Raw genomic sequence first — 13545 nt, 5'->3', positions numbered from 1 at the left:
GATCTGAGTCGGAGCTGTTGATTGGTGCTGTGCGTTTGTTGTGTTGATACGTCACTTCCAACAGAAGTGCTTCTTCTCACTGAGAGGAAAGCTGTTGTGTTTGCTATCGAGTGTCATCAATATTCCTCTGAGTATTGTTGGGTGCTGCTGTCAAGCAGATAAAAAGATAATATGGTGTGTAGTTGACGTGTATCTGTCTTTCAGTTTAACTGTAGCATCATTTACCTGTTGTTGTAAATACAATGAAGAGTTTGCTAATGCTAAGCTAAGTCAGTGGAAAGCTGCACTGTCACTGTGGCATCATCGAATGTTTGTTTAGAATTCCGTTTACATTCACGTTTATTCTTTTAGAAATTACTTTTTATCCAAAGTCAATTACAGGCAGAAATCTACCTGTCTGTCTGTCTGTCTGTCTGTCTTTCTATCTATCTGCATTATATCTTCTAACATACAAATGGATTGATAGTGTATCACATGTATGTACATTATGTGCATAATATATATATATATATATATGATATATTGTATATACATAATGTACGTACATATGATACACTATCAATCCATTTGTATGTTAGATGATCTAATGCATATATATATTTGTTTAAAATACTATGAGATGTTTTTCAGGGTTTTTGTTCTGAAAGTGTCTGATCTCTTCCTCCATCAGTTCTCCTTCAACATGTTCGAGCCCCATGTGGGTCGGGTCTTCCAGAACCGCTTCTCCACCCAGTACCGCTGTTACTCTGTGTCCATGCTGGCGGGGCCCAATGACCGTTCAGACGTAGAGAAAGGAGGAAAGAGTATGTCATGGTCTAAAACACAGTCTAAAGATCTCTTTTGCCCATAAAAGACATGCAGTGATTTTCAGGAGACTTGTTTAATGCAGATATGATGTTCTTTTTCAGTAATTATGCCTCCATCTGCTTTGGACCAGCTGAGTAAGTCAGTTGCAGTGAATTAAACATGAAATACATTCCATCTTTACTGTCATTTTGTGTATTTTCATTTCATCTCTGATCTCTGTTCAGGCAGACTTAATATCACCTATCCCATGCTGTTCAAACTCACCAATAAGAATTCAGACAGAATGACACATTGTGGCGTTCTGGAGTTTGTGGCTGATGAAGGAATCTGTTATCTCCCTCACTGGGTATAAAACTTTAAAACCCGCTACATTTTTTATTACAGAAATGTTTATATATCCTGATTAGACACATTGTTATTCAGGATGTAAAAATGTCCAAATGTATCATGTTTTATTTTATCATCAGATGATGCAGAACTTGCTGTTGGAAGAAGGAGGTTTGGTCCAGGTGGAGAGTGTCAATCTCATGGTGGCCACATACTCCAAATTTCAGCCTCAGAGTCCAGACTTCCTGGATATCACAAACCCTAAAGCTGTGTAAGCTAAAACGATGCCCACTTTTAACATGACATTAAAACATCTCAAATTTAGATCTGGTTGTGCATTTGTGTGAATATGTTCTCTCTTGATATTTATTTTTGCAGATTAGAGAATGCATTGAGAAGTTTTGCCTGTTTGACCACAGGAGATGTGATTGCAATCAACTACAATGAAAAGGTGAATATGTCTATGATATATTATGGTAATTTTGTTACACTTAAAGTTCACCCAGAAATGATACTTCTCTCATCAGTTACCGTCATGCCGTCCCAGATGTGTATGACTTTCTTTCTTCTGCTGAATACAAATGAAGATTTTTAGAAGAAGATCTCAGCTCTGTAGGTCCATACAATGCAGGTCAACAAGACAACAAAAATTTGAAGCTCAAAAAGCACATAAAGGCAGCATAAAAGTAATCTATTCGTCTCCAGTGGTTAAATCAATATCTTTTGAAATGATATGTTAGGTGTAGTTGAGAAACAGATCAATATTTAAGTCCTTTTTTACTATAAATTCCCCTCCCTGCCCACTAGGTGGCGATATGCACGAAGAATGAAAGAACTCTTAGGAGAGAAGAGCGCTTAGGAGGGCTGTTTGAAAGTGGAGATTTTTTAGTAAAAGAAGGCCTTAAATATTGATCTGTTTCTCACCCACATGTATCATATCGCTTCTGAAGACATGGATTGAACCACTGGGGTTTTATGGGTTACTTTTATAGTGCCTTTATGTGCTTTTTAGAGCTTCAAAGTTTTGGACCCTGTTGACTTGCAATGTGAGGACCTACAGAACTGAAATATTCTTCTAAAAATCTTCATTTGTGTTCAGCAGATGAAAGAAAGTCAAACACATCTGGGATGGCATGAGGGTGAGAGAATTTTCATTTCTGGGTGAACTATTCCTTCAAGAGTGGCAAAAGTCCTAATGAACTAAACCAGAAATTCCTCTCTTCCAGATCTACGAGTTACGTGTCATGGAGACTAAACCAGACAAGGCCGTGTCCATCATTGAGTGTGATATGAATGTAGGAATTATTTTTTCACATTGTTTAAATAATACACACACGTCAAATGCGATATATTTTGAACTCAGGTTACATTATAAAGTACATTCACTGAATGAGCCATGAATTATACCTCTGTGTTCAACAAAACCCCATACACATTTTGCCTTTAATATCTCTGATGAATGCATTTTTCTTTTTACCTTCAGGTGGACTTTGATGCGCCTCTTGGTTATAAAGAACCAGAAAGACACATGCAGCATCCTGAAGAACCAGCTGTGAGTTCTGACGACACCAACACATTATACTTTATCACGCTATGACCTAGTGTTGTGAATATAATTCACAAGTATGTTTGTGCTGATGTTTATCTTCTGCTTTAGGAGGAGGAAACAGATCCTAGTAACTATGAGATGGACCTTGGCTTTAGAGTAAGTCAAACAAAGATCATCATTACCGTCATCTCATGATTTTGGTCCATCTTCGTATAGGTTATGAAATTGTATGTTATCTTCCTTCTCTGATTATTCCTCTCTGCAGGCATTTACAGGCTCTGGGAATCGTCTAGACGGGAAGAAAAAAGGAATCGAGCCCAGTCCAGCACCCATCGACCCCAGTGACATCAAACGGTACATGCCTCAGTCTCACCAAGATCACTGTTTATCATTCTCACGGTCCAAGCTCAGCTTTCATTTTGCTAATTGCAATTTCTCTTAATGTAGAGGAATTCCTAACTATGAATACAAAATCGGAAGGATCACCTTCATCCGAAATGCACGACAACAGCCCCGCAAAATAGACATGGTGAGTGAAACGATTAAGAGAAATTACTTACTTTTATAGTTCAGGCCAGGGTTCAACTTACTGAACGTATTTGAGTTATATATCAGCATGGAGGAAGAAACACTGGATTCTGTCAAGTTTGTCACAAATGTAGTTTTTAGCAAATCTCTTCAATTTTTCATGTCCAGGATGAATCTGCCAGTAACTTCATTGCGTTCTCTGGGGAAGGACAGTCCTTGCGCAAAAAGGGCAGAAAGCCGTGATCACAAACACACAATTCAGCTGGACTCATCAGAAAAGTCAACTACAATGCGCTTATTTGTGCAGTGTTTGAGAGACCATGTAGATGAGAGACTCTCAACATGGACGCTTTCCAGAATGACACGACAGATGGAATTGTTGTTTTACGACTGGTTTGATATATTGAATCCATTGTTTTTCAGATAATTTAAATAAAGTTTACCCTTCTATTCATCAAACCTTATCTTTTTTTTTTTTTTTTTTTTTTTTACAGAGTTGCTGTCTATTATTGACTTTATTTTAACCCCCCTATTGTCTTAGGGTCATTTTTGACCCAGGACAGGTAAAGAATATGTTATAAATACTGCATAGTTTTTGGTACTGAAACCAAACGTGACTTTGTCAATACCATCAAATCAAACAAAGTAAAAGTGTATTTAATTGTTAGAGAAATTATTTAAAACAAACTGTTCCCTCAATTGTCTTAACTGGTCAATTTTGACCGATATGGAAAGAACCCGTTGTGACCTTTCACTTTCTAGATGTTATACAGCTCAAAATATTTTTTTGTACATATAAGAGTCAAATCTGACCTAAAAATATTTAAAATTATTGCAAATTTAGCCCCCAGCCCCATATGGTTCTCTAGCTTCCCCACCGGCTCAATTGGGTACTGCATCTTTCACACAAATTGCACACTTTCCTCTCAAACACGGTATATCCACCCCCACAGTTAGTTTTTTTTTTTTTTTTTTACAGTTCTGAACAGGTAATATGTTAGTAACTAAGTTTACTAACATGATTTTATATGATGGGGCACAATGGGGCTAAAAGCCCACCAATGGTAAAAGACCTGCTGAATGCAATTTTCTCCTAAAACATTAGATGGCAGAAAGAACTTTTACAGCATCTTCCTAAACTTCTGTAACACTGCCACAAATTGTTTGACATTAGTGGGAATGAATGGATTTGTTGCAGTGGATGTGCAAAGTGGGCCAGAAACTGTTGTAATATAGTTAAAAAGTTATAAAATGCCAGAAGTAATTGAAATACACGTAAATTGAGACATCTTTGGCCAATGTTTGCCAAATGTTTACACTTTATGTGTTGTTGTATGAATTACTTCATAATCAATATCTGTCATTTCCCCCATCACTGTACACTTTGGGACCACAATAAAACACATTTTCATTAAGGGGTCTTTAGTGCCTTTGTACACTAATCAAAAATATATGCATTTTAAATGGTTTTCAATACAGGTCAAAAATGACCCGAAGGACAAAAAGGAGGGTGCAGTTTCATAAGACAATCGGAGGGTTAAGAAAACATGCCATTTATATGTGATTACTACGATTGAAGATCATCAGAGTCAGTGATGGGTTTAGATATACACAATCATTAAAGATGACAATTCACTAAACGTTTTTGAAAAGTTAAACTGATTTTGAGAGCCATCAGGTGATTGACATGTTAAGAAAATGGGACTAGATGTTTTTTGCCTCTCCTAACAGGGCAAATTAAATTGTAAGTGTGAAGCCTTCAGCGTAACAGCTCTAACTAAAGGACTTGATTGTATCTGCGACAGCATTAAGCATTTATTTCATTTGAAGATATTGGAGACAAGTTTGTAGCCTAAATGCAAAAAGCTGGATGTCTTTGCAGATGCAAGTATAGACAATGGAATCTGTTCAGTTAAACAATTCTGAAATGTACCAACTTACCCACCAAACTACAACTTGATGGCAAAATTAACATGAATTGTTACAGAAAATGAGTGGGGTTAAAACTGTCAGTGTGTTGTCAACAATTTGACCAGTGCTTTCAAAACACACAATAAACCGAAAGACTCTTATTACAGAAGAATAAAAAAAAAAAAAAAACGCTTAATCCCCATTAGTTTAAACTGACTCAGTGCTTTCTTCTGATCACAGTTTCATTCACTAGTTCAGGCGTCAGAATTGTACTTCCAGATGGCAAATTCTCCGTTGTCACTGCAGGTCGCGAGCACTCCCGCATCCTTTGGATTCCACGCCACGCAGTTGACGTCCTGACTGTGCGCTTTGGCCGTGTGGGCCGAGAGGAAGAAGATGGGCTGCTCGGAGTCAGCTGTGGGGTCTTCAGTGAACACACGGACTCCATCATCGCCACACGCTGTGGCCAAGGCACCGGTCAGACGACACCTAGAGAGGAGAATTAACAAAATTAAATAAAAACATTCTATTTAATACGAAATGATCCCCATAAATGCAGATTTCCACAAAAGTTAAATCATGCATCATATTTTGATTTAAAACCAGAGCGCACTGAAGACAAGCAATAGAACGATTTTTGACATCAACCAAGAACCCTTGTGCAAGTCCCAACATCTGCTGACTGTCTTGTCTATTGGTAAAGCTCATTTTCTGTTCGTTAATATTATGAGTAATTATTAAGAGTAAAATGTTAGGGGGGCCTGGGTAGCTCAGCGAGTAAAGACGCTGACTGTCACCCCTGGAGTCAGAGTTTGAATCCAGGGCATGCTGAGTGACTCGCTGAGTGACTCCAGCCAGGTCTCCTAAGCAACCAATTGGCCCGGTTGCTAGGGAGGGTAGAGTCACATGGGGTAACCTCCTCGTGGTCACTATAATGTGGTTCTCATTCTCGGTGGGGCACGTGGTGAGTTGTGTGTGGATGCCGCAGAGAATAAGATGCGCGGATTGACGGTCTCAGACGCGGAGGCAACTGAGATTCGTCCTCCGCCACCCGGATTGAGGTGAGTCACTACACCACCACGAGGACTAAGAGTGCATTGGGAATTGGGCATTCCAAATTGGGGAGAAAAGGGGAGAAAAAAAATAAAATAAAAAAAATAGTAAAATGTTCATTAAACTCAAACAACTTTGTGCAAATATTTTTGTAATAGACCATGTTTGTGCTCCTTCTTGGGTGATCTTACCATGCAACATCATACACCGTTCTCCCGTGGAATCCAGACAAGGTACATACACACTTCCACGACTTTTCTGTCGAACCTAGAGTGACAACAATAATACTTTCAATTTCAAACCTACCGGTATATAGATCAAGGGCTATAACTAAAATAAAAAAGCAATAAATAGAAACAAATTCAAAACAGAACAAAAAGTGTTTTTAAGAAAACAGTGCTTTTTTATTAGCTTACAGTAGCCTATCAAGTATTCACGTAAGCATTCAGAATGAAATTAAAATTTAACATAAAACTACTAGCTACTGGTCTTCACTTTTTAATTATGTTCCATTAATTCTTTTTAAAGCTACTAAATGTGTCCTATCCAAACAAGAGCTGTGAGTGGTTTATTTGTTTTCTTGTTATTGTTGTTTGATTTCTATTAATGACATACAGTTGAAGTCAGAAGTTTACATACACCTTAGCCAAATACATTTAAACTCAGTTTTTCACAATTCCTGACATTTAATCATAGAAAACTTTATTTTAAGAATGTGAAATGTCAGAATAATAGTAGATAGAATAATTTCTTAGCATTTCTTTCTTTCATCACATTCCCAGTGGGTCAGAAGTTTACATACACTTTGTTAGTATTTGGTAGCATTGCCTATAAATTGTTTAATTTGGGTCAAATGTTTTGGGTAGCCTTCCACAAGCTTCTCACAATAAGTTGATGGAATTTTGGCCCATTCCTCCAGACAGAACTGGTGTAACTGAGTCAGGTTTGTAGACCTCCTTGCTCCACACGCTTTTTCAGTTCTGCCCACAAATTTTCTATTGGATTGAGGTCAGGGCTTTGTGGTGATCACTCCAATACCTTGACTTTGTTGTCCTTAAGCCATTTTGCCACAACTTTGGAAGTATGCTGATATAGGACTCGTTTTACTGTGGATATAGATACCCGTCTACCTGTTTCCTCCAGCATCTTCACAAGGTCCTTTGCTGTTGTTCTGGGATTGATTTGCACTTTTCGCACCAAACTACGTTCATCTCTAGGAGACAGAATGTGTCTCCTTCCTGAGCGGTATGATGGCTGCGTGGTCCCATGGAGTTTATACTTGCATACTATTGTTTGTACAGATGAACGTTGTACCTTCAGGAGTTTGTAAATTGCTCCCATGGATGAACCAGACTTGTGGAGGTCCACAATTTTTTTTCCTGAGGTCTTGGCTGATTTCTTCTGATTTTCCCGTGATGTCAAGCAAAGAGGCACTGAGTTTGAAGGTAGGCCAATTCAGTACACCTCCTGTCAGAAGCTAATTGGCTAATTGTCTAAAGGATTGACATAATTTTATGGAATTTTCCAAGCTGCTTAAAGGCACAGTTAACTTAGTGTATGTAAACTTCTGACCCACTGGAATTGTGATATAGTCAATTAACAGTGAAACAATCTGTCTGTAAACAATTGTTGGAAAAGTTACTTGTGTCATGCACAAAGCAGATGTCCTAAACGACTTGCCAAAACTATAGTTTCTAATATATAATCTGTGGAGTGGTTAAAAAATGAGTTTTAATGACTTCAACCTAAGTGTATGTAAACTTCTGACTTCAACTGTACTTATCAGAGGCAGGTCTATTAGGTTAAATTTAAACTTCAAGTCTAGGGCTGGGTATTGATACAGATTTCCCGATTCGATTTAATTCCGGTTCACAAGTTTTCGATTCGTTATAATGTCCCTTTTGCTTAAATATGAAAGAAATTCTCTCCCAGTTAATGCTGTTAATTATTCAGGGGACCTTCTAACTAGGTACAATAGGAAAATATTAATTTTACCAATTATATTTGATTAGTTTTTCATCATTTTGGTCCATGTATTCAAACAATAAATATGGTAATATACTGCATAATATTTTTTGTTAGATATTTATTAATAACATAATTTGTACTATTTACAGGTATTAACATTGATTTGTCCAACAGATGTTAAATACCGGTACTGTCTCTTTAAGAAAGATGGCATTTCTGTAAAGAGCTTCTGTGGATGAGCACATGTTGGAGAGGACTCGAACGGCTTTATCTCATTTGTCACACGTTTCTTTTTTTGCTGTTTTTGATCAACAACTGACTGTAAAGAACAGAAAGGGTATTGAAAGAGACGTTATTATATGACAAATGGGTTGCGTGGATCTCGTTTTTGGATGCCCACACATTCCATTCAGTGATTTCCTCTTATTGTAGTAGAGGGTTGCGAATGGAGTAAAAGATCGATGTTGATGTTTAACAATCGATATCCTTCAAACGAAGATCACGATTAATTGGGAAATCTGTATTTTTACCCACCCCTATTCAAGTCTGACATTCATTACAAATCCACTTTTTTTGTCACACTGTTAACGTTCACCTTAGAAATTACTGACTGTATTTACATTAATACATGATGGGCATTTTTGGCAGAATTTTGAAGTGTATTTGACGGTTTAGGAAAGTATCTGCATTCCCACGAGCGCTCTCAGAGCACACGCACATGTAAGCGCACACACGTAAAGCTGCCATTCAGTCAAAAAGCGCGCGGCTACAGAGGCGAGGAAATAAAACGTCAATCTTTAATACTTTTGTTATTTGTGTCTTTTCTCTGTCTATTCTCTTTCCCTTTTGACCTGCTATCGAGATTGACCAGTGGTTCTCGACGTAATGAGCACCCCTGATATACATTATACTGTATGTTTGGAAATCTTTATGCTCTTGCCATCTTCAGCTGTGGACTCTCTCCAGATCTTCACAGTACGGTCATCACTACAAGACGCCAATCTCTGTCCCTCAGGGTCAAAGGTCAGACTCCAGACAGTGGAGGTATGTCCCTCTAACGTTGCTCTACATTCCCAGTCATCATCTTCCTCTTTATAAATACACACCTTGTTGTCATAGCTGGCTGAAGCAAGAAGCTGAAAAAGCAAATGAATTTCACTCTTTGAAATATTGACGATAAACACAGGTATATGATATGAAGTGTCATTTGATGACAAAAATAGCAGATGACATGCTTTATCATTTCAAACTTAAAATTAGTTTGTAAGATGTTTTGCTAACAATGACATTAAGTGTTCAAATATGTTTGGGCCACTGCAAGTCTGAAAGACCGATTTTTATTTTTATTTTTTTCTCCCCAATTTGGAATGGCCAATTCCTAATGTGCTCTAAGTCCTCGTGGTGGCGTAGTGACTCGTCTCAATCCGGGTGGCGGAGGATGAATCTCAGTTGCCTCCGCGTCTGAGACCGTCAATCCGTGCATCTTATCACGTGGCTTGTTGAGCGCGTTACCACAGAGACCTAGCACGTGTGGAGGCTTCACGGCATCCACACACAACTCACCACGCGCCCCACCAAGAGTGAACCACATTATAGCGACCACGAGGAGGTTACCCCATGTGACTCTACCCTCCCTAGCAACCGAGCCAATTTGGTTACTAAGGAGACCTGGCTGGAGTCACTCAGCACGCCCTGAGATTCGAACTCGCGACTCCAGGGGTGGTAGTCAGCGTCTTTACCACTGAGCTATCCAATACCACAATTACAGTTGAATATATGTTGAATAATAAGAACGGGAAAGGAAATCAACATTATGCCACAAATTGAGCTTAATTGTTAATTGACTTTAAGAAGGAGAACACCAGATAACCCATGTGTGTGAATGTCGTACCTCCTGTGTCGGGTGCCAAACAACATGCTTCACGTCTTGTGTGTGTGAATTTACGACACTCACACACTCATATTCATCTTCCTCGTCAACTAGAAAGAAAACAAAAGTGAGTGTTCCATTCAGGCCAGAGACAACAGTAGCATACATGGCAAACTGAGCACGAAATGCTACCACCAACGTACCTTCCCAAATCCACACACTTTTATCTCTGCTGCAGGTGGCCAGTAAGTTTCCGGACGGAGCCCATGCCACGCACTTCACTTCATTCTCATGACCCTCTAGCACTGTCAGAGACTGTAAAAAACAAATGACTGACATGTCAAGCGGGGAGGAAGTTGATGCCATCAATCGCGCAAGTCTAATGCCATAAAGAAAATAACAAACCTCGAATTCATCATTGATCTTCTTCCAGATGCATGTGGTGGCATCAAAGCTTGCTGATGCCAGATAATTGCCGCAGGGTGACCAGGCCACCTTTCTGACCGTACGCTGATGACCATCTGCCAGAACACACTTACATTTCCAACTGTCTCCTGAAAGAAGAGATGAGAAAAATAAGCATATCTCCCCTTCATGCAAAAAGTTCTGTTTTAGTCAGGATTTACCAGTAAAGCAGAGTTACTCTAGTCCATTTGACAAATTTTACTGTCTCTTTACTTACAAAAAAAGCACAGTGGCGGTACCAATGTATAGAGACCAAAAATCTAAAACATTATCATGGTACCATGACAAAAACATGCCATTACTTTGGTACCATGACCAAAAAACATGGTTATAATTTGTAACCATGACAAAACATGGTATTATTATGTTACCATCACCAAAAATATGCCGTTTCCCTGGTACCATGACCAAAAAACATGGTAACAATATGTAACCATGTCCAAAGAAATTTGTATTACAATAGTACCATGAATTGTTTTTAATAATGTGTAACCATGACCAAAAACATAGTGTTACCATGGTACCATAGCCAAAAACCATGGCGTTACCAGATTACCATGACCAAAAAACATGGCAGTACCACGGTACCATGACAAAAAAACATGTTGTTACCATTGTACCATGACCAAAAATCATAGTAATAATTTGTAACCTTGACAAAACATGGCTTTAACCTGACCTAAAAACATGGTAATAATACGTAACCATAACAACAAAATGTCATTACCATAGTACAATGACTAAAAAACTTGGTATTATCATGATATCATGACCCAAAAAAAAAACATGGTGTTACCATGACCAAAAACACGGCCTTGCCATAGTACAATGGCCAAAAAACTTGGCATTACCATGGCTACCATATGTACCATGACCAAAACATTGTGTTACTATGATACCATGAACAAATATATAGTGTTACCATGGGACCATGACTAAAAAACTTGGTATTACTACGGTATCAAGGAAAAATATGGTAATAATATGCAACCATGACAAAAAACATGTTATTGCAATGGCATAATGACCAAAACACATGGGATTACTATATAGGCATGTCCAAATATCCATGGTATTATCATGGTACCATTCCTATTGAACTTTATGATAAAGCATTTACAATCACTCACAATCAAAACCTAGAATGTCAACAAGTGTTATTCTAGTCAACTGGACGTGTACAAAACACATCTGTGGTGGATATTCTGCAATGGCCTGTATACTTTCATTCGTGTCATGCATCTTTGCTGTTTACGTGTCTGGTCTTTAAATGCATGGATTTAATTGATAATGCATTGTGTAAAACACATGCATGTGGTATATTTTACCTTCTTTGCCCCATATTCTTATTGCGCGGTCACCGCCACATGATGCCAGCAGTGTGCCCGCGGGGTTCCACGAGACATACCAGCAGTGCGCGTCCGGGTGCGCGCTCACCCGCTGCATCAGCTCTAATGTGCCCTTCATGTCAATATGACTCTATGATATATTATTATTTGATCTGTAAGGAGGGCAGCTAATATAACTGTACCACAGTCTCAAATGTCAAACCACTTCAAGACTTGTGTTTATCAGATCCTGTTCACTTCCTGCTCTGTTCCTCAGTCGTTGCGCTGATGGTAGAAATGGATTTCTATAGGGCCACCCTCAGGACTGGACCTGAATAATCACGAGATTTGCTTGAATGAAAAAGTTTTATGCTGCCAAAGCATGGATTAACAAATAAGGTAAGGTAAAAAATTATTAATTTTAAAAATTAAAACTAATTACAAAACAGGCTACATGGAAATTTTATGGAAAATAAATAAATAATGTATGCAACTGTAGATTTGAAAACATTTGCATGTGCAATCTTCTCTAATAATACTTTATACATTTCATTTCAGTTATTTATTTAGCTGTTATTATTATTTTTATATATTATATGTGATATTATATTTTATATATTTATAGTATTGATTCATTATTTATTTATTTACCCTGTCTTATGCTATTGTTCTAATGATTTAAACTGCTATAAGTAACAGAAATATATGTTTTAAACACAAAAATACAAATTCATTTTGAAATATAATTTTTGTATTTCTTAAAACAATTAAAATTCACATTTCTGACTGTTGGACATAATATGGAGTACCCAAAACAATTGAATAAATAAATAATTAAATGTCCAAATTATTTGAAAATTATTGAAACAATAAATAAGCATTATGGGTCATTTATATATATATATATATGCAAAGTGTGTAGATCACTTGTTTTTTTAATAGAAAGACTTTACACACCTTGCAAGGTTGACATGTTTTTATGTGTCCTTAATTCTCAGTCTGAGTTTGGAATGTTTATTGGCTTGATAAATAGCTATAACACTTATATTGCCATTAACCCTTGTGCGTCAGTTTAAAAAAGTTACTCAGAGGTCCTTAGAGGACAAAAATGCCAGTGTCAAAAAACTGCCATAAACATATTATATATTAATATTATTTTCCACTTTCAATGAGTTAATTTTTTTAACCAACATCAGTCCTGATCATAACTACCAAATAGTCATTCATTTTCAGGATTTTAACCCTTTAAATGCCAGTTTGTTTACATAATGCCACTGCTGTTTTTTTCACACACATAAACAAATTTCTCAGTACACACATACAAAACACACTCTGACATCCATACCAGCACACCCACACAATTTTATCTGCATTATTTATTCAGTTGGCCTGCAGTGCTCTATAATACAGCAAACAGAAAATAGGAAAAAAGCATGTATTTGCTCCATAGGCTAAACATGAGGAAAAATGGCGCCATCTGGTGGAAAATATTATAAATGTCAATTTTGAAGCCAGGACTCCAGAATGAAAGCATAATATCATAGAATTCATGATGTTATGCTTTAATGGCACTGGGATCAAATATTGCAGTTTTAATGGGTTTCAGTGGGGACATTTTTATCCTGAAGTTCCTGAGTGTAACTATTTTGTGTACACAGGGTACTATAGATGTATAATAGGCAGGGTTGGGGAGTCACGTAATACATGTACGTATTTAAAATACAAAATATATATAACTG

General features: G+C 37.5%; 2 protein-coding genes across 2 annotated transcripts; one reads left to right on the top strand and one right to left on the bottom strand.

Annotated features, from left to right (window-relative positions):
- The first annotated feature begins 39 nt into the window (after window positions 1-39).
- On the top strand, window positions 40-4626 carry ufd1l (ubiquitin recognition factor in ER associated degradation 1). The gene is made up of 12 exons (XM_051668303.1): window positions 40-174; window positions 671-803; window positions 909-941; window positions 1032-1153; window positions 1275-1405; window positions 1513-1585; window positions 2361-2429; window positions 2618-2686; window positions 2792-2839; window positions 2949-3037; window positions 3131-3212; window positions 3380-4626. Exons 1-12 carry the CDS (start codon window positions 172-174, stop codon window positions 3452-3454), a joined length of 927 nt encoding a protein of 308 aa, XP_051524263.1. The 5' UTR covers window positions 40-171; the 3' UTR covers window positions 3455-4626.
- A 375-nt stretch (window positions 4627-5001) lies between these two features.
- Window positions 5002-12083, bottom strand: LOC127423749 (probable cytosolic iron-sulfur protein assembly protein ciao1). Its single transcript, XM_051668301.1, has 7 exons — window positions 11807-12083; window positions 10419-10567; window positions 10217-10328; window positions 10035-10123; window positions 9084-9279; window positions 6367-6442; window positions 5002-5611 (listed from the first exon to the last, which is right to left on the bottom strand). Exons 1-7 carry the CDS (start codon window positions 11943-11945, stop codon window positions 5377-5379), a joined length of 996 nt encoding a protein of 331 aa, XP_051524261.1. The 5' UTR covers window positions 11946-12083; the 3' UTR covers window positions 5002-5376.
- Between the last annotated feature and the right edge of the window lie 1462 nt (window positions 12084-13545).

The sequence above is a fragment of the Myxocyprinus asiaticus genome, chromosome 33 (genome assembly GCF_019703515.2).
Source record: "Myxocyprinus asiaticus isolate MX2 ecotype Aquarium Trade chromosome 33, UBuf_Myxa_2, whole genome shotgun sequence".
Lineage (NCBI taxonomy): Eukaryota > Metazoa > Chordata > Actinopteri > Cypriniformes > Catostomidae > Myxocyprinus > Myxocyprinus asiaticus.
The sequence above is the reverse complement of the archived record's forward strand: the minus strand, read 5'-3'. Positions and strand labels throughout refer to the sequence as shown.

What these genes read in the sequence shown, in the direction of transcription:
- LOC127423749 (XM_051668301.1), bottom strand. Translation starts at nt 11,945, where the DNA reads ATGAAGGGCACATTAGAGCTGATGCAGCGGGTGAGCGCGCACCCGGAC. An exon ending in TTTGGCACCCGACACAGGAG is followed by an intron (nt 9,280 to 10,034) that starts GTACGACATTCA and finishes TTGCTTTTTCAG; the next exon opens with CTTCTTGCTTCAGCCAGCTA. An exon ending in ACGGTGTATGATGTTGCATG is followed by an intron (nt 5,612 to 6,366) that starts GTAAGATCACCC and finishes TCTCCTCTCTAG; the next exon opens with GTGTCGTCTGACCGGTGCCT.
- ufd1l (XM_051668303.1), top strand. An exon ending in CGTAGAGAAAGGAGGAAAGA is followed by an intron (nt 804 to 908) that starts GTATGTCATGGT and finishes GTTCTTTTTCAG; the next exon opens with TAATTATGCCTCCATCTGCT. An exon ending in GACCCCAGTGACATCAAACG is followed by an intron (nt 3,038 to 3,130) that starts GTACATGCCTCA and finishes CTCTTAATGTAG; the next exon opens with AGGAATTCCTAACTATGAAT.